This window comes from Magallana gigas, chromosome 10 (genome assembly GCF_963853765.1).
Source record: "Magallana gigas chromosome 10, xbMagGiga1.1, whole genome shotgun sequence".
NCBI lineage: Eukaryota > Metazoa > Mollusca > Bivalvia > Ostreida > Ostreidae > Magallana > Magallana gigas.
In genome coordinates this window covers 19,293,748-19,315,287 of record NC_088862.1, presented here as the reverse complement: position 1 = coordinate 19,315,287, position 21,540 = coordinate 19,293,748, and the positions used below count along the sequence as shown (strand labels likewise).

At 34.5% G+C, this 21,540-nt stretch overlaps 3 protein-coding genes across 6 annotated transcripts; 2 read left to right on the top strand and 1 right to left on the bottom strand.

Moving 5' to 3' along the window:
* Positions 1-65: 65 nt before the first annotated feature.
* On the top strand, positions 66-3,544 carry LOC105330883 (adenosine receptor A2b). Of its 3 annotated transcripts, none has more exons than XM_011432814.4 (2): positions 66-396; positions 1,855-3,544. In XM_011432814.4, the coding sequence occupies exon 2, from the start codon at positions 1,934-1,936 to the stop codon at positions 3,125-3,127; it is 1,194 nt and encodes a 397-aa protein (XP_011431116.3). In that variant the 5' UTR covers positions 66-396; positions 1,855-1,933; the 3' UTR covers positions 3,128-3,544. The 3 variants fall into 3 exon arrangements, with proteins under 3 accessions (XP_011431116.3, XP_065929795.1, XP_011431118.3); XM_066073723.1 differs by lacking the exon at positions 66-396 and adding an exon at positions 480-710; XM_011432816.4 differs by lacking the exon at positions 66-396 and adding an exon at positions 994-1,323.
* Positions 3,545-8,016: 4,472 nt separating this feature from the next.
* LOC105341694 (glyoxal reductase) lies at positions 8,017-13,364 on the bottom strand. The gene is made up of 8 exons (XM_034452869.2): positions 13,260-13,364; positions 12,491-12,571; positions 12,041-12,148; positions 10,952-11,140; positions 10,154-10,245; positions 9,686-9,796; positions 8,758-8,851; positions 8,017-8,216 (listed from the first exon to the last, which is right to left on the bottom strand). Exons 1-8 carry the CDS (start codon positions 13,303-13,305, stop codon positions 8,071-8,073), a joined length of 867 nt encoding a protein of 288 aa, XP_034308760.2. The 5' UTR covers positions 13,306-13,364; the 3' UTR covers positions 8,017-8,070.
* Positions 13,365-13,496: 132 nt separating this feature from the next.
* On the top strand, positions 13,497-21,078 carry LOC105330881 (transmembrane ascorbate-dependent reductase CYB561). 2 transcript variants are annotated; one of them, XM_034452871.2, is made up of 5 exons: positions 13,497-13,602; positions 15,078-15,312; positions 15,901-16,109; positions 17,199-17,368; positions 18,051-21,078. In XM_034452871.2, the coding sequence occupies exons 2-5, from the start codon at positions 15,096-15,098 to the stop codon at positions 18,202-18,204; spliced, it is 750 nt and encodes a 249-aa protein (XP_034308762.1). In that variant the 5' UTR covers positions 13,497-13,602; positions 15,078-15,095; the 3' UTR covers positions 18,205-21,078. The 2 variants fall into 2 exon arrangements, with proteins under 2 accessions (XP_034308762.1, XP_019923928.2); XM_020068369.3 differs by having other exon boundaries at positions 13,521-13,602; positions 15,087-15,312.
* Positions 21,079-21,540: the final 462 nt, after the last annotated feature.

Here is a 21,540-nt window from a genome sequence, read left to right as displayed (position 1 = left end):
ACAGTTACAGAACACAATTATTCAATTTACTACGTAATATCTAGGTTGTTATCTTTATATTAATATCTGACGCGCCGTCTTGCCTGTGGTTTTTTCTAGTATATAAACGCCACTTCGCAAAATAAAACTGTAATAAACAAAGGTCATCCGAGGTTATATGAAAGCAGAATTTTTGACCGATGACTCGAGATCCGCACGCCGACTGTTTACTGACGGAGATCCGCGCCCGGTGAAAGGCCGCCGGTCTATACACATTGTCACCGAATATTTGTGAAACTACGACCAACTCTATCATATATGTGACTAGTGAAGCATGTGGAAGAAGGCAAAACTCCCTGGGATAATCAGCAAACAGACCTAACCTTATCCAGCTAAGGGGACACCTACAAATTACAGGTAAGTTCAACTATCAGGTATATAGGCATAGAAGGGTTAATTATACTAGTGCGTAAATTCATTTGCCTTTATCTGTATTGTCAAATTCAGTCCTCTGTTAAGTCATCAAATGTGTCAGCGGTGCAAGTTCTCATAAAGTTGTAACTTAGTGTTCATGCAACATAAGATATATGTAAAACCATATCCACGATAGTCATCTTAAAAAAATTAACTCTGGCGTTTAAAAAAAATCGCCGCAAACAAGGTTGACACACATCTTTATATAACTGTCACCTGGCTGTTCAATGGCGAGGAGGACGTCTGTTATATACAAGGTAAGATACTGGCAATCTCTCACTGCTGAAGACTACTCTATTATAATTCGCGATTCAATCCTTCCATAATTTTACATACAATGACACGGAAACTCCACACGTTTTAGTTCATTGTAAGTAATTGTCATTTCAATCATACCAAATGGGAAAGGGAGTCAGGGGTGAGGGGTTGGGATGAAAACAACGCGATAAAATCATCAAAACGCAAATTTCATGCTTAAATTTAAATTGGTGATGAATAGATGACATAGAAAATGTTGCATAACCCCGGGCGACAATCGGCCCCGGCTGTTGCATTTCGATAACAAAGAATCTTCTCACTTTTAAAACGTCCATGAATGTAAATAGACACGATATTCTAAGAAATTGATGTAAGAGGCATTGTGGATATAATGTAGCCGCTTGTTTTGGGCGAAATTTGCATCGTTTCTGTGAACAATTGATATACAGTATACTTCAAAACCATTGCTTGTCAGTATTAAAAATGCGACATAGCTAGGGACTTTAATTTTAATTTGATAAACGTGTAAATATTTTCAATTCACAATTATTTGCTAAAATCTCTTCAGCAACACATATGTCTTAGGCTATTTGGATCAACATGGCGAGAAAGGTATGAATATATAACACATTTTAACAGAGAGAGAGAGAGAGAGAGAGAGAGAGAGAGAGTCGTTTTAACAAGATACAATTTTGTCATTTGTACATATGTATCATATAAGTGCCATCCTGAAGAAATATTGACCTTCAACAAGCAGTTTTAAATCAGAAATCTGACCTCTCCAAATAAGATTTTATTTATTTTAGATTAGTGTATGTGTGTGTGTGTTTGTTGTAGTCGGGCCCCTGTCTGCGGGTTGACCTGTTTTATATATCCGGACGCTAATAAAGCATTAGTCAAATCGGGGAGATAACACTGAACAATACCAATGTATCAAGAATTCAGTTGTATCCAAATTAAAGTGCATGTTGCCAGGACCCATGTCAATGAAAACTTTGGTTCGGTTTTTTTCTCTTTTAAAACTTTCAATCAACCAGAGAAAGTACAACTTTTTTACACTTTGGTGAGCTGGACTACTCATGAAAACTCGGAAAAAATTGGTCATTCTGTTGGAAACTTAACTATATTTTGTTTGATTTTCAGGGACAATGGGAAAGTCCAACTTGATAACCTTTAACTTGAAGTCCGGACTTAGCTGATGAAGAAAAATTAAATAGAAATCATGGATGGTCTATTGGACTTGTTGTGTGAAGAGGGTCGAGTTGCGTATAATGGAAGTAACTTCAGATATGTGGTCCTACTGTGTAGAAACCTGTCCATATACAACCGTTCTCATCAATTCAACTCTTCCTTTATGCATGCGTTTGATGGTGAACAAGAAAATGACAACTTGAAGCGACCAGAAATAATCGTGACGTTTGTGTTGTGCGTCCTGGCGCTCTTGTTGAACATTGTCTCCATCATGGCCACCTCTCAGATCGCCAAAACGTCTCACACAAAAGTGATCATAAGTCTGGCAGCCTCCGACATCCTGGTCTCACTCAGTGTGTTTATGCACGTCATCAACAGCCGGTTTAACAATCCGTCCTTTTCTCTGGACCCAGACCCTCAGTCTCGTTTGTTGGCGGCCTGTATTCAGGTCTGTGTCGTGTCTTTCAACAATATGGCGAACTTGATGTCTCTATTTAACCTTTTAGCAATGGCTGTAGATCATTTCATAGCCATTCTGATGCCTTATCGATATGTTCATCTTTTAAATAGAAGGAGGACCAATTTTATGATAGCTTTTCTGTGGACAGTTGGATTTATATGGGGATTTTCTTCCTTTTTTGGAGGCTTTCAAAAATCTGAAGATTTAAAGTACTTGAATTTCTGCGAAACTACAAATTATTCGGACTTTCATTCGGAATACTTCGTGATTTTTACAGCTGCTATTTGCTCCACCGCTATGATTGTTATTTACACCAGAATATTTTGTGTTGTTCGGAAGGTCAGCACAGAGTCAACGACTGTTCACAAAGACGGCTTACACAATACAAAGGCCCTCAGAACCTCTGCTCTCATCGTAGGAACCTTTGTCGTCTGTTGGTTTCCAAATCTTGTGTTCCAAATCAGTGTTCTTATTCAGCTAAATACTATGAACAGCAGAAACGAAGTCTATGTAGCACTTTTCCGTGCTAACAGATATTTATACATTCTAGTCGTGGTGAACTCACTCTGTGATCCTATTATCTACGCCGCAAGGTTAAGGATAGTTCAAAAAGGTTACTTTAAGTTGCTGTACCGCTTTTTTGGCTACCAGCATCCAATGTTGTTAGACGACATACAGTATAGCCAATCTAAAATGGAGTTGTTAGCCCGAAAACGGTCAAACGAACACAGAGAATCTCATCCAGAAGTTCAAACCATGTTATAGAGTCTGGTCCTCTCAGACCAGGCTTGAGGCTGGTTAGATTTTATAGAAAGAGGCTCATCTGGAATGTCACACCATGCATGAGAGGCACCAAAAGTTAAGACTATACAGATGAGGCATAAGAAACAGTTTTAATTTTTCGTGTTTTACATATAACGCCACTCGGTTATTTTTCAAGACCTCTGTTAATACCTATCCTATATTCCATTTCATATTCGGAATAAAAGAACTATTGGTGCACTTATATTCTAGTCCTTAACCTAAGCTATTGCAAGATTTAAGCAACCTTTACTTGGTCGAGAAATTCGATCGCCTGTGTCACGAAGTTGCTAACCGCTGACAATGGACCTACCCCGGGGTCAATCACTCTTCTACCTGGCCTCACAGTCTCAACCAACTTTGTATAATATCTAGAGTAAAATCTCTACCTATCGCGTAGTTTGAAGAATTAACTCCAAACATTCTCTCATCAAGGACTACGATTTCCGACCCCTGTACCTATTGTTAAGCTATGTGTACCTTCGGATTGTCTCTAATTGAGTTAAAGAATGTTCTGTTTTCTACAGTAATATCGATCTCAAAGGTCTTTCAGAGATAAAACTCCATTCTTGTGGCGGCTTTCTTTCATGCGCGCATCGTAGCTTCGTTTTTGAAAGAGTTGAAGGGGGCAGACTCATCCAAAAATTCATGATCCAAAAAAGCAATTTCGCAAATACTAATCCGTTTGGTGGGGTGGGGTGTTGTTTATCTATATAAACTTCAATTATATGTATGCTTTCCTTAATTTCACTTCAGTTTTTTACATGCTATCAAAGGGGGAGGGGGGACTTCATAGTAATTCAATTTTCTATATGTAAACAGTAAAATGTTTGCTGCTAGAAAAAGGGGTGGGACACCCCAATGCTACGTGCCCGCTCAGTACAGATTTTTTTAGAAGATTAATCAAAACGTCAACGACACATACCGTATTGACAGGGAACGCCATTTGTCAGCTCAGGTGACCTACATAACACCTACTGACTTAGTCTTACATATCATTGTGTATTGTTTCATTGTAAATATATTGTTTATGTCAATTTTGGCACAGATTATCAACATTACTGGCACAAAGGAAGTCTACAAAGGCATCAGTTAGAGATGCATTATATTCTTTGGATCAAAAGACTACGATATTAAATTATAATAACATGGCGCTCTACATTGTACAATTAAAACACAGTTTGGGATATCTTATACTAATATACATCTATTAGATACATTTTATTCCATGTTTCTTTAAAGTTCCGATCCATACAGCTACATGTACTTACCAAACCTAGAAAATAATGTAAATATACTCATTCCGCGGACTTACCCAAACGAATGATTTAACGTTATTCAAATTAATATGATACATGTAGATCATGTATACGTTGTCTAAGGTCGAATATACATGAATTATTTCGTGTTTGATCGTTACTTATGCGCGGACTAATGTTGAAATCCGAATGCTGATTTATTTGGAGTGTTTGCTATTTATGGAGTTTACAGGAATTAATTTGTAGTCAGGCACGTAGCATCAAGGGGATGAGGAAATATTTAAAAAAGACGTTTTAGGTAATACTTAAACTACCACCCCACCCCTTTCTTCAGCTGTTCTTAAGAAAAGCACTGGGCAAGTGTTTCGTACAATTGTTTTCTACGTAAAATTATCAGCGTAAAGGACATGACTGTCTCCATTATCTCCAATCTGCATGAACATGCAGTGTTTCAACATTGTTTGCCTATTAGAACCACGATATTGCTATGCATAAGTTGCAGGCACGTAGCATGATTTTGAAGATTTTGGGAAACAAATTTTTTTTTTTTATGCTTGTCAAGATTTTTTGGATGAGTCTGCCCCCCCCCCCCCCCCCCCCACTTTCAAAATCGATGCTACGTGCCTGAGTTGTTGAGTTGTACCAATTCACACGCGATCTAGAGGGAGTCAGACCGGTCAGTGAAGTTCGGACCCCCCCCCCCCCCCCGAAAAAAATAAAAATATAATAGATCAGTCTTTCAAATTCACTCAGTAAAATTACCAAAACTAGGCCTTGGATTGAACAACCAGTATTACAACCCCCCCCCCCCGTAAAAAAATATCTAGATTCGTGCTTGATCTTTAATGAAATCTAGGACTGTTGAATTACATAGTAATAATTATTGTTTAGTTGCATTTTAAATTCAACACGTGTTCCATGTGTGTATCATGGAGTACTTTTATATCTTTTGTATAAAAAAACAAACACACTGCTGTACACGAAGCAAAAGGCAATAGTGTTCCTTCCAATGGGACTCACATAAACAATGTTGCCCAAAAATGTACAGTCAACAAATAAAGAAAAGGATTTCACCGTCGGTCATTTTTTTTTTCAGTTCATCGTGCATTCGTATAATTCATAAGATCAATTTTATCGTTCAGTCTATTGTCTAAAAATCCTCACTATCAAACGGTTCATCAACAAAAGGCAGTTGAGGCGTTCCATAGACTTTCATATAGGTATGCACTATTTAGAGTAATAACAGATAAAAGTGTAAATTTTACCAATAATTGTGCAGAAAGTTACACTTTTGCTTATGAATTAAGGCGTTTACAAGTTTAAATTGAACAGATGAAAGTATAATAATATTTAAAGTTTAATATTTACACGTACATCTACCGAGTGTTTTCTCCTATATTCCTTAAAATTTCTCAACCCTTGATGTTTTTATGGTTTAATCAATGTAATTGTTTAAATCTGATGATCAATATGTAAACAAATAAACTGAACTAAAATTTTGATATGTTGCAAATATTTTTTATGCTGTTGGAGCCAACACCGGTACGCTATCAGAGAAACATAATGACGACTGAACCCATATCAAACATCACATAAATTCTTTACTGATTTCCGTATATAAAATCAAATCTTTACAGAAGTTTATCACAATCCTTTTTATGTCGCAGGGTCTTGTATGAATAGATAACGCTGGTACTGATTTCAGCTATTCACTGGTTCTTTATTTAGAGGATTGTATATTATCAAATAAAACCTATAAGTACAAACCCACTCACACTCACAATTCATACGCAACATCGCACGGTAATTTAGAATATTTGAATAAAATGAATTAAAAATAATTTACAATTAATATATTTCAATTTCAAGGTAAACGAAAGCTTACCAGGTATCCAGAACTATGAGTGAACAAAATATATGAAATATCTTGTACAGGTAAGGTAAAGGCACACTTCTGTGTCTACCATGAAGGTAAAAGTCGTGGGGGTTGGAGAATTGGCGGGGTTTTTGCTATTTATAGTGAGTTAGTAAAGTCATGCATATTAATGAATTCAGTCGTAAATTTCTATTGGTCAACTGGTAATATAGTAGTAAAGAATAAACACGTGGTCAACATACACCTGTAAACAAAATCCTCACGTGTCTAACCCAAAACTCATTCATACGTTCACTCATTCATCTCTCATACACGCTCCATTGGCAATGCGCGCCAAATATAAATACGCAAGATATGAAACTTTTATATGACAACTGCGACATATATATATATATATATATATATATTCTAAACAATTTAAGGTTATTTGAACTTGCAAGAATGAATATTATAACATTTACAAAAACCCACTCAACATTGGTACATCTGTAATTCATAAAACGTATATCTTATCGTAATGATAATCTGCAAAGAAATAATAACCATGCCATGTACATGTATATGACAGTCTTTGCACAGCTTTATTATATACTTGGGATTCATATTCCGCATTAACCAGCAAAAATTTATATGCAAGATTTACATATGGAGGCTGGGTAATTCACCATCAGATCTGTATAAAACTTTGTAATGAGATATGTATGGCCATAAACTACTAGTAAAGAAAAAATCAAAATATTCATGTTTTAAAATTTGATCATTTTCCTATATCTTTAGACAGAGATCTTCTTAAGATCAAAACAGTCTAAAAATGGCCACGAGGGAGAATTTTTACCTATTCGTTTTTAAGTGTAATTTATATCAAAACTAGGAAATTAAAAGAGCGTCAATGTAGTACTAATTGTAATTCCGTAGGTTTTAAAGTCCAAAGCGTGAAAGAGAAACTGACTATAACTAGTGACGGTTTCAACAGTTGTCTCTTACGGTAATGCAATAAAGGCTCCTTGCGGTTCGTGGCCCTGAATATTGATTAGGTTTGGGGATGTGATGTGATCGCCGTTTTTTCATCATTCCTAGACTGTAACACGGGTGTATAATAACACTGATCGAGAGAGTCACAATGCTCGAGAGAGTCGGTTGTTTTCGAGGCATTCAGTTTCAGCACACTTTAAATACGTGGTCTTTATCCCCCCTCCCCCCCCAAAAAAAAAATATAATAATACACATGTATTCTCAAAAAAAATTTGCATGATATCTTGCACATTCATTGGGGCAGTTACATATAAAATACCTGGTAGCATTGCTTTCTTCACTTTTTTAAACAAAAGTTTTTTTCATAGCCAATTCTAACAGGACTACAATTGCTTTACAACAGGAACTTTTGAAGATAACTTCCTTGGATAATGCCATCAAAGACCCCTGGACTGCGTTTTTACAAAAATAAAAAAAGTCCTAAATTTTTCCAGTCTCATTGCATGGTAGATATGGGACCTAATGGGCAACTCATGCTGACGTAGACTTCTCAGGAAATAGCATTTAGTTCCCCCTTTATTTTAGTGACTTTCAGAGAACATAAGAAATAATGAAAACCATGACATTACATGTGAGCTCATTGATTTACTTAATTATTAAACTTTTAGTCGATGGTTTATTACATGTATATTTATCAAATCCTTAAAAAATCCATACATAAGTTCAGTGTCAAAGACCACAATATGTTAGAAAGTTGCAAAATCATCTTTATAAACATGTCATGATGTGAAGATATAAATTCAAACAATGTCTTTAGGATTCCAACAGTAATGTTTTTCTCTGTTCAAAGAATTCAATTTCAGCATCTCCTCCTCTGGAATTTGGAATGAGAAAATGTCTATGTTCTCCTGAATATGCTGAGGGTTGCAAGACTTTGGAAGGACACCTGTCAAGTTAAAAAACTAAAATATACTAGTTGTGGAAGATATGAGAGAAGAATTCAGTATAATATCATTGAATTCCAAGGGATAAAAAATCTTTGTTATAAGCACATGAGGCCCATGGGCCACATTGCTCATCTGATTCTGAGCAACAGTTCTCAACAATTACACTTATAAAGATGGAAAAAAAATCCAACGGACTCTAAGGAATAAAAATCCTTCAATTGAAAATTGGAACGCTGCTTTTGTTATGCTATAATTATTCACTTTTATACACTGGGGTATCAAGGTCAATGACCTACTTTTCATGCTAGAGGCCTCTGAATATTTGTTTAAAGATCCCTCAAAATTTTACACAACATTGCCAAGATGTCAATTAACATGTGAAATAAGTAACATGACAAACTCGAAATCTCCATGTTGAAAGGGGTATTAGTTGAAAAGTTTCTTAGTTTAAAACTTCTTTCAACTATTATCATATCTGAATAAACTTGTTGTGGACATCGCTACTCTGACTTCCGTTTACATACACTGACAATAACATACCCATTCCTTGCTGGACCGCCCATCGAAGTAGCACCTGAGGTACACTTTTTCCCAGTTTTTGACTCACTTCAGTGACAACTGGATCTGTAAGAATCTGTAACAACAAAATTTCTACCTTCTTACTAAGAATCGACTTGTACTTACTTGTTACACATTCCATTTTTTATTAAATTTGGGCATGGTCTTGATTTGAGCTGAACATTTTAATTTTCTTTAATGATCTCAATGCCTCATTAAGATACTTCCAATCTTCATCCAAAAGATGGTCAGCACAGAGCAGAACGTTCTTAGTTATGTACATAAACCTTGGGCCAGAAAAGTCACTTAACTTTACTCACACTCTCTAATAATGCATACGCTATCCACTAACAATTGTATAACCTTTTTCTTCAGATTGTGTTTAGATTGCTAATCTAAAGATCTTGCCAGTTTCAATCATGTACAAATATAAACACATTTCTTGATCTTTTTTGAAATACCAGTGTTCAGTTCATTGTGTGACAAAGTTTGTTCAAACACCTAAAATAAGTCATGTGATCGTAAGTTTGTCTTCTAGTATCTTATAAGGGTTGCCTATGTGAGTATGCATGGATTAGTTTTGTGATCTATCATGAATTAGCCACTTTAGAGTCTTCATGGCCTTTTTGCCTCATTGGCTTTCTCAGTGAATCTAAGTGAATCTAATTAAAGTTATTTTCTACCGGGTGTAGAATAAAACAAAGGTTCTCTTGAATTTTCATTTAAATGGGAGGGACATTAATTTATAATTTGTTTTTCTTTAAGTCAAAAATTTAATGAGTAAATCACCACACGCCTCTCTCTATAACTGATGACAGACAATACAGCTACATTATACAATTGTGTGATGACTCAGGGCAACTGAATGTAAAGACAACTCCCATAAACCCCTCCACCCTGACCAGCGTACCGGATTGTTGGAGGTGGTGGTTCCGAGGGAGGAGTAAGCCTGGTAGAAGATCCCCGTCCGCCTACAGAACTCTATCAACTCACTCTGGACACAGTGGGGGTGGTGCTCGGTCTGTGAAGGCAAACAGAGGAATATATTCACTTCCAGATGAGCACTACAAATCACCGCTTTAATATATTTAATTAATTCATCTGTAGCTATTCATGACAGAATAAAAGGCTTATTTATAAAAAAAAACAAAACAACCCAAATACAACGTTTAAACTAGTTTCAATCTTTTACATCATTATGTTTAAAATTATAAACCAGTCAATCTAGAGTCACTTGCTAGGGTGAATAAGCTTACATACATGTACATGGGTATATACCATGTAGGTAACTTGCAGTGTACCGGTAATAAAAATGCATAATGTTTTAGTATCTGAAATAAAAAGAGTTGACATGTATACATGTATTTTTGTTTTTTACCTGTATAACATCTGGACAGACTCCTGTTTTGTCAATCAGTTCTTGTATGTGGTGTTGAAGAAAGTTAGAAACTCCAATATTCTTCACTTTACCTGAAAATTGAAATATTGTGTTAGTTCAATAATCTTATTTCAGAGCTCACAAGCCATTTTGGGGGTCATAGCAGCAGATCTGTACCTGTAGTTAGTAAATTCTGGTTCACCTGCCTTCACATACAAAAAGCTGCTACATAAGGCACACAGAAACTTGCACTAGTTCTGGACTAATTAACCTTATATCCTACACATTCTGTGAAAATACTCTAGATGAGAAAATTAACTTTCAATTGGTTTCAATTTCCCTATGTTCACGATTTACCATTTTTCCGCAAAATAAAATCCATCATGTAAGCTGTTACTTTTTACCCATAGTAGAAGTCCTTTTCAAAATAGACATTTCTAAAGCATAAGATTAAAAACTATTGCAGTTTTTACTTTGTAACATATGATTTTCATCTCATTAAATTTTAACATTGTGAAATTAAAACAACTTGCAGTATATACTTAATACATGTACCATAAAGTACTTCATGTAGTTTACTACTGATGTTGTCTCAAGCAGATTTTCTTTAACATGCAAACCCTATTTGACCTTGGACAGTATGTTTAGTTCACATGCAGATCAAGAGTTGCTATTTTTACATGTAAACAAACCACACTGTTTGACTGTACAGGGCTGGTGAGCTTTCCTACAGAGCTCCTGGATAATGTGACCTGGAGCACTGATACCATGTAAGCATGTCATACATATACATTGTACCTTCCTTCTGTAACTTGATCAGATCCCGCCAGCTCCCCACCCTCAGCTCGCCCTGATCTGGGTCATCTGGTTTCCTGCCCTGGGTCCCTGGCCAGTGAATCAGGTACAGGTCCAAGTACTGGCAGTCTAAGTTAGACAGAGACCGGTGGAAAGCCGCAGAACAGGTGCCCTCTCCCTGGTCTTTCGGTCCTTCAAATATTCAATATCAAATGCCACAGCATTGTTGGATATGACTGCATCACAAACCAGTAATTAAATACTTCCTGAATAAATGGAATGAATCTTCCATCCATCAAATATCACCACAAAACCAACAACAGGTCTGATACAAACCATATTAAACAGACTGATTGTGGGTTTGAAAAATAGTAAAATTAAAAAATATCTTTTTAAATAAACATTTTGTTGAAATCATTTGATAAAAAATCAATGAACACAAAGCAATCTGCAAATGCCTGACATTTTCACAAAATTACAACTATTTCATTTTAGTTCAAAGACTAACAAAAGACTTGACCCCAAGTAAACCTAAAGTAGACCCCAATAAACCCAAAGCAGACCCGGAGTGGACCCCAAGCAGACACAAATATTAAAAAAGAAGACCTTGATAAGATCCCGAGCAGATACAAAGCTAACCTGGTGTCAGCTTTTGGGGTCTGCACTGGTATTAGGTTGTGTCTGGCCGCTACTGTATATTTATATATGTACATTTGCACTGTACATTCAGGTAAAATATTAAATGTAAACGATCGTTTTCCCTGCACAATGGAATTATGAAAGAGTTGTAAACCAGAGATCTGATTGGTCGGTGCTCTGATTGGTCAATGTATTTTAAAAATAATTCTGATTGACAGGTCTATTAGTTACTTAGACAGGACCCAGCTGAATTCTCTTTTAGGGTCTACTTCTGAAATTGAGATCTGCTTTTGGTGTCCACTCTAGGTCTGTTCTGCATCATCTCTGGGTCCACCTAAGCAGACCAAAAAGCAGACCTCTAGAGGACACAGAGAGCAGACCCAGGTTTTGAATGGGGTCTGCTTTCAGTAAGATTGAGTATAGTCAATTCTATATGACCTTGCCTCTTCTTACCAAGTTTACTGGTGATAAAAATGTCCGATCTTTCTAGATTGTTGCTGGGTACATATTCTTTTAAACATTGCCCAATCTCAGCTTCATTCCTATAGACCGATGCTGTGTCTGTAATTTATAAACAATTACTGGTAGACAGAATACATGTTAATAAACATATACATTCAATTACAAAAACTCTCCATCAATATGAAAACTTACTGATTTTTGGATTTAAAGCTTGAAATTAATGCAAGTTTAATTAACTTTAATCTTTTTACACTATTTAAATGATTGTGCATATTTAGAGTTTAAGCATCATGAATACTTTCACTGTTCAGTGTCTATCACAGAGTCAGAAATCTTTCCCTAGTTGACACTGAATCTAAAACATGTCATTTAATCTCTGAGATACAACATGCAATATGTAATTTCAAGACTCAAGTACATACAATTGCCAAACTTACTGACCTATTAGCCTATAACCCACATCTAATGCTGCTTTTATTGTTTTTTGAACATCCTCTTTTGATCTGATTTTAAATGTCCCAACTGAAAAAAAAAACAATTCAGCATATACATATGCTATGATTCAGTGACTGTCACAGTATTTCAGTTTCAGTTTACCTAGTTAAGATTTCTCTTTCACATTTCACTCATAGATTAGTTGTTCGATTTTAAATATCATTTTGCATATCAAACAACCAGATACATGTACATGTATCATGTGTATTAATTATATAAACTTTCATGTTAAATATTGAAATATGATTGGTTTAAACACAGTGTATTATCCGTTCTTTTTCCCCCAACACACTTGGCAATAGGTAACACAACAAATTGCTACATGCGTGTAAATTATGGGCATGCGGTTTGCATAGAATTTACATTATTCTTTTATATAAAAGCAGTAAATTTTTCTTTAAAATTAAGACATTCATTGTAATATAATTAATACTTAATAGTGCCTGTTTGGGAGGGTAACAGTTGAAATTGACACCTCGAGAAAAGCATTGTCAACCTCCTCCCAAACAGGTTCTTTTTATTTTTAAATGGATTCCAGAGACATAAATACCCGGTAACATATTTGTCTCTGATGGCTTCAGAGAACCCTCTATCTGTAATTTATTCTTTATTTGATTCATGACAGCCTTAGGAGATCGAACCCACTGGTACATTCTAAATATTGATTTCAATTTTTATCATACCCTAAATCCGTTTAAAAAAAAAAAACACTTACAACCAACAAAAGGTATGCAATTTCCATTTCTCAGAGTGGCATTCATTTATTTTCTTGAAATGAAAGTAGAATTATTGACCAAGTCGCGCTTAGTATCATTCGTTCATCCATACACATACCTAAATGAAATGTTTTTTAGGAATTTTACACTTTTAAGTTTTTTGTATCTTTTAAGTAAATAATATTGTAATAATATTTTTAACTTCGACATTGCTAGAAAACTGAAAGCATGCTCGATTTTCCAGGGCATTATACGGACGACTTGCTATAAAATTATAAAATCGAAAAATCGATTCGGTCCAAGCAAAAAGAAGGGATTGCTAACAGTGAACCATAAGAGGAGGTAATCTCACCATATGTTTCATATTTTTCTTGTTTCTTAGTTTTTTATTGCCTCAAACTTTAACTTTAGAGTATGCAAAACTGTGATAGTTAGATGCCGTATATAGCCTAGGACTGTAGGATGCTGGTGTTTGCAGTCGTTCTGGCAATTCGGATTTTTTAACAAGTTACATTTATCAGAGGTGATATCCAATAAGTGATAGGCTACAGACAGAACTGCATTGGTTTTTCTGCCTTTGCGATCTTTATGAGTATGGGATCGTATGGGACTTGAATTAGTGGACCTATTGAACAGGTTGGAACCAATCGCCCAAATAATAGCCCATTCGGGATTGAATAGCCCAAATGGGATATAAATTTAAAGTGCAAAAAGTGAAAATGTTTGATTTCGTAATTTTTAATATAAATCCACATTAATGTATATTAAATGCAACAACTTTTGATTAGCAAGTTTTCTTAGAAGCCTATAGTTTGTAAGATCGATCCCCTAGAAGTTTAAGATATATCAAGCTCCGTAATAGTATTGGCGTGCCACCAGTTCTCGCCAAGTACCATTTCTCGCCAGTGCATTATTTAGTCATTTTTTGTGTATAATTTTATGTGTTGATAAAATGACATAACAATGCACAGGCGAGAAATGGCACTCGGTGAGAACTGGTCGCACACCAGTATGGTTACAGTTCTACCAAAAGTAATTACATTTCATCTTTTTTAATGTGGATTTACCATAATTTTTAGCAAAGTAAAAAATGTATATTTTTTGCACTACAAATTTATATCCCATTTTGGAAATATCCCTAATGGGCATCTATATTTCATTTGGGTGATTGGTCCCAACCTGTTAAACACAGCTCATGAACAGGCTAGGCACATTGAATATCAGAATGGCCCATGTATGGTGGTTAATCACATGCATGGTACCTCTATTTTACCTTCAAAATGAGTCATTTTGTGTTCATCACAGATTATGTTTTATGTAAAACCACATCATATTTACCACAAAGTCAAAATCTCTAAACTATACTTCCTGACCTAATACGAAGATTTCATTTACATTATATATTCAAGGCATGAATTTTTTGGTGCAAAGCATTTTAAAATTTTTTAATTAATGGCACTCCAGAAGTTGCATAGATTAGGTACAAATTGTTTCTGTCTTTAAAATGATCAATTTTATTCCATGAAAACTATGCCGATACAATGAATTCTATAACTATTCTCCTCGGTTACTTTATTGGCTAGTATAGGATTTCTTAATTGAATCATCCTCTAGTTTCTTACAGTCCACATAATCTTGGCTTCCATGAATTGAAATTTTTTTTAAAAATTTATTCTTTTACACTAAGTTTAACTTACTTATTTAGAGAAAAAATTATGTTGAATCAGATTTATTTAATTTCTTTCCTTACCACTCGATACGAGTATTCTGTCACAGTTGATGTGTCTGTTAATAAAATTGATTTGCTTAATACTTAGATATTTCAGAATCAGAAAATGGAAAACTCTGATAGACGTGAACAGCAGGGCAGCTTGGCCTTTTTCACGGTTCTGATCCTGGTGATACAGGTGCTTGGGCTGACCGCTGTGATCCTGGTGGCTGTGTGGATGGGCTCCTTCAGGGGTGGCTTTGCCTGGCAGTCTGACCCCGCCCATGAGTTCAACTACCACCCAGTCTTCATGGTGACCGGCATGATATTTCTTTACTCTGATGGTGAGACAGATAATAATATGCATGAAGTTTATGTATTAATCTTTTAGAAATTTCTTTATATAAAATATTTAATTCAAATTATATCTAGATTTGTTGCAAATATTCTCATCTTAAACCAGCTCTTTCATGCTGCAGCTAGGGTCATACTACAGCTATGGTCACAGACCTGTACCATTTCCAGCTACAGTCATACTTTGCTACATTGAAATTTAGGGGACCTTAATATTTTACAGAAATAACTGTTTTTCAATTTTACCATGCCCCATAAATTACAAATAAAATCATGACATGGAGAAAAAGGGGATTCAAAATGTTAATTATAAAATTCATTCCTTTTAAAAATATCTATCAGCTGAATTTGTCAATAGATTTTATTACATGTTCAACAGCTTCATCCGAGTTGCATAAAATGAGCATGCCTCAGTTTAATAGATAACATAATCCTCTATCGTTGTGTCTATCAATACACAGCACCATTCACCCAAGGGCATGTCATTAAATGCATTTGTTTTTCCCATGTAGCCATGTCGGTCTACCTTGCTTATGGTTAAAAGAATACATTAAGATATTTTTCATTTTGTTTGGCAGCTATTCTGACTTACCGAGTGTTCAGGAATGCAAAGAAGACATACCTGAAAGCAATCCATGGCATAATTCAGGGGGTGGTGCTAATCTTTGCTGGGGTCGGGCTGAAGGCTGCCTTTGATTCCCACAACCTGAAGAACCCTCCAATACCCAACCTGTACAGCCTGCACAGTTGGATCGGACTCATCACTGTCATCCTGTTTGCCCTGCAGGTATCTTCTTCTTTTCTCCCATATTTATTTAAGAAAAAATAAATGTATGGTTATGATGTCCATGAAGACCTCTACTTATATTATGAAATTCATGGTTCCTGGAACAGGGGTTGGCCACATAGCGAAAATGTTTTGGTTTAATTATATTTTCTTCTTTACTCATGTTACTATCACAGTCATGGTAGATTAAGTCATGCATTGTTATTATGTTCATAATGTCCTGAAGATAAATTCACTGCCCAGACCATGGGGCAGAATTTGAGGGTTGGTTTTTTTTTTGGGGGGGGGGGTTGATAAATATGGCAATATATTGCCAAATAAAAGTGGGATAACAGTCAGAGGAGTCTCAGATTAGGGTTTAGACTTCTAAATGTAGCTTAAAATACAAATATTAGGTTTTCTGACATGTCAATCTAAGGGCTATGGTACTCTGGTGACTATCAACGCCTGTGAGCCTCTTATCAAATAAGATTGCTATCAAATTTTGCTGAAAATATGGACATTTTTAATTAAGTTGAAATTAGTACATGTATATATATTTCTAAGCGTTATGCTCTGTACAAACATCATTTTCAAAAAATAAAATCAAAATATCACCATAGCTTAAAGTTAAAGTATAAAATATTTTCTGCATTATTTCAATGATTTGACTGATGAATATAATTACTGATATTGTACTTTTAGAGTAATTACATGCATGTAAATGGTGGCATTTAATAAAAACTAGAAAATAATATTACAGAATTTTATGTTACATAGATATATGTGAACAAAATGTAACTTTTCCTGATCATGATTTTAAAATATTGTCTTGTGTAGTTTTTTATCATGAAAAAGAGCTTGAAAAAGGCATCACATCAATATTTCATTATTGGAAATTGATAGGTTTGAGTACCTGAGTATGTGAAGGATACAGTTGTGCAAAGTTAACATATTTTGCCATATACACTGTACCTGTATTAAAAATTATTACCCCATATTAGAAAATGTGCATCATTAATCATGGTTAGAAAAATACAAATATATTCTCTGAATTGATCCAGCCTGTTCCAATCGTTAGCATACATCTGTGTGTTTTCTCTCTTACAGTGGCTGAGTGGACTAATCTCCTTTGTTGCCCCCAAGCTGAGTATGGGGGCCAGGCAAACCTACATGCCACACCATGTGTTTTGGGGGCTGGCCATTCTGTGTCTGGCCGGAGCCAGTGCTCTGACTGGGATCACAGAAAAGGCTCTCTTCACCGACTTCTTTGCGCACATGTAAGGACTAAATTACACAACTAAAACCCATCATATGTTTTACATAATTTCTTTTAATTCAGAAAAGAATTATATAAGACCAGTTTAGGTAAATTTTTAATATATTAATATATTACCGGGGTAATATTTTTTGTTTTAAACAAACATACCAGTTCAGATCTAAATATGTTTATATTCCCATAGAGATTTATTTGGGTCAAAGTCAAAGAAAAATTTGACTGTTGAAATAGATCAAAAACTGTTCTTTATTCTTTGTATTGTTTTTAATTTTTTTTTAACTTTTATCCTGTGAGACATTCTATTCTTTTAAAATTGTATGCACCATAAATCAAGTTTCTCTTTTACTTTGATAAACATTGAAGTGCCATAGATTTTAGCATAAAAATTAAGACAAGGGAAATTAAATGCCATGGTCTCAAATTATTCTGCAAAATACAGAGTTGACCAAATAAAAAACTGGATTTGTTTGGGTTTTTTTTCTTCACTTTCAAGATTTAAAAAAAAACTACCCATGCATTCAGGGATGTAAACCAAAGAATCAAACTACTTTGACCTAATCTTTGTATATACATGTACATGTACATCCAATTTGTACATTACAGTAATAACTATTTTTAACAAACAAAAATCGTTGATAATATTAAGAAGGAGAAGTTTATGTTTGATTATTTCTCTTTCTCAGCAAATATTCCTCATTTGTGACAGAGACCTACATCATCAACTTCCTGGGACTGACCATCCTGACTCTGGTGGTCCTGGTAGTTTATGTGGTGACCCGGCCCGAGTACAAACGCCAACCCTCTGCAGAGGAAGAGCACATACAGCTAGTGCAGTAACCCCTCCCCCTCCTCCCCCCTAACCAGTCCCTGATACAGATGGTCAGCTAAATGTCAGATGCATGTTTATATTGTGTTGTGTAAAATTTATTTGTGCTGTAAATGCTCAGTATTTTGTCCCCACCACATACATATAAACATATACGTTATTTTTAATTATAATTTCCAATTAATGGCTAACCTTTGTCATAATCATTAGTGAACACTTGAATTTTAACTAAAATTCTTACCTGAAATTAATGTGCTTAGTTTGTGATGCAGGTTTTACTATGTTAATGAGTGCAATTTCATTCTTACAATATTTTGTCTTGTTGCAGAGATTATGAGGTTGTGACAATTTCTATCACAAACTAGGGTATTTAATTACATGTCATATAATAGATTGACATTTATTTATGCTTTAAGTAGTGTTGTTGACCTTTGGGTTTTTTCCCTGGTTTAATTGATTGAACTCATTTCTTAGAAGTTTGCTTGTCTTCACATCTGACTTAATGCAAATGATGTATCCATGTCATACCTTTACACATGTAGTTTTTCTATGTGTCACTCATGACCAAATATTTACATGTGCAAATATTTTTTCCTTATATGAACCTATAGAATAGTAAAAACTTTCAATTCTGTCTGAACATTTCCATGACATCACAATGAAAACTGCACTCGCTTATTGTTGACAGTTGAAATATTGTAAAAACATCATTACATTAATGATTCTGAATGGTTTGCTGTTCTCAAATGTAAATATAAGTAATAAACAGCGATATTAAAAAGTTCACCAGGATATGAACTTGGTTGGTAAGTGATCAAATCTTCTGAGAATTTGATCACTTGACCAATCACCTTCATATGCCAGTGAACTTTTTAAATTGCTGTTTATTTCTTAATTAAACAATACTATAAACGTACTATATTTGACGTGTATGATATGTTGCGGAAAGTAGTTTTGAACAAGTTGGCGTGGATTTGATTTAGCGTATTCCTGAATGTTCCTATTCATTTACATGTGTGCAAGGCATTTAGTGATGTACTTGATTTAGGGGAAGCTCCATTTCCCTAAAAATGCTACCGGTAATTAGAATACACTGACAAATGTAATACGTTTACAGTACACTGAACATAGGACAGGACCCAGTGGGTCAGACTGTCTCCACCTCCTTTATTTGCATGTCTTTAATGGATCCTTTCTTTTTTGTGATACGTAAGTGACTGTGTCAGCCATTGGGTCTCTTGTACATTTGGATATGGATGAACATTGCAGAGATGTTATCTAAAAGTACCGATAGTCCGTGCACTTTGTCACTGCCATTAGTAAAACATAGCCCCTCACTGTCAGGGTAAAACCTGTTCAATCAAGGTGGAACCAGCTCTTACAGAATCTCATTATTGTTTTATGGATATGTTAATCTTACTAAAACACAATAGGAAAAGAAATTTATTTTAATTGTAAACAGTTATACAATACTTTTACTGTGGTTTCATTAATTTTCAAGGGTATCAATTTTCATGGATAAAGTGAAAATCACAGTTTCAAGGATACATAATTTCGTGGCCAATTACCTTATCAATACAAAATGTTAATATAAATTGCACTTCAATGAACATTTAATTTCATGGATCAACTTAACAACGAAAATAGGTATTCAATGAAAATTGATGAAACCACAGTAGTTATTTGCTCATGTAACATTCGTTTGATGTAGAGGTTTACTGATATTGTGACAAGTTAGTCAGGCATTGGTTTTCCATTAAAAAAAAAAAGGTGGGTTTCTCTTTAATAAATTTGTATTGTTACAATTATATGTAGGGTAAACATTCATGATAATATTATAGATACTTGTTGTTTTCAAGTTGATTTTCAGATAATATTTTGTATTTTTCTTGATTATGTGCAATATTTGTTGGTGGTTAACCCATTATGTTTGGTTACATATCATTTTGTTATTCTTTAATAAAGATTATAATATTAATTTATGTGATAAACTCCATTTAGGGTCTCTGTACAATGTCATTGTAGAACCGGTTGAGACTTATTCAAGTAGCATCTACTATTCTCCCTGTTGATGTTCTATCCATTTGTTGTAAATGTATTATTTCCCATTTCCCATGGTTAGATTGTGTGGTATTTTATAATTTGCCAATGTATAGCTATTATTACATGATCAATCCAAGCTTTATATTAAGTCAGCATGGTCTGAGGTCAGAGTAAGATGAAGTGAGCTCCATATATGGAATTGGCTGTTACCTCTTTGTAATTTACTGATGGACAACATCAAGTCTTACAGTGGTAATTTACTTCTGTATATGGATAATTGGAAGAGTAGCAGGGAGGGAAAGAGTGACATCAAAATATTTTCAGAATCATTTGCAGTTCATAAAATAGGGTTATACAGCAATCATTACAACAACAGCCAAAAAACATAAGGACATATAAACTAAGGTGAAATACTTAGTTAGGAAAAAACCCATTAATAAATGCTTTCACCATATTCAGATAGAACAAGCTATTCTTGTATCGTTGTGATCTCTGTATGTACTCATATATAAAATATACACTGTACATGTAGCCTAGTGACAAGACGTGTATCTACCCAAACAAGCTCCAAATTATGTAAATATTTGAAATATGACCATGACATTACTCTTAATAAGTCAGTTTTAAGTAACAAACTGGATATAATATACAGTACCCCTTGACACAATTAAACTTGTGTTTCGGCAAAACTGCTTTGTACCAAAGGGTATATTTTCAATCAATGATTTAATGAACAATTCTTCATATTGTTATCGTGCTGTACCTAATGTTGTAGTGAAATGCTATTATTATAATTACTGTCTTATATTATGTTTTGAATAAAATGTTGCAGCAAAATTTAACATCTTGGTTTTTTTTTAAATTTGTCAATTTCGATTGGGAATACCACCATTGCGTAAAGAGACTGAACATTAAATTAATGGGAAACCTACTACAATTGTAACACTGAATTTTTAGAAGATGAATATCATTTCAATTTATTGTTTAAGTTCACAAGAAAAGAAAACTGTTGATTCCTGCTTCTGTATTCAATAGTAACTGAAGTAAACATTATTTTATAAAACAATAAATGCTATTATTATAATTACTGTCTTATATTATGTTTTGAATAAAATGTTGCAGCAAAATTTAACATCTTGTTTTTTTTTTAAATTTGTCAATTTCGATTGGGAATACCACCATTGCGTAAAGAGACTGAACATTAAATTAATGGGGAACCTACTACAATGAAAGACTATGTAGCTTTTGTAACACTGAATTTTTAGAAGATGAATATCATTTCAATTTATTGTTTAAGTACACAA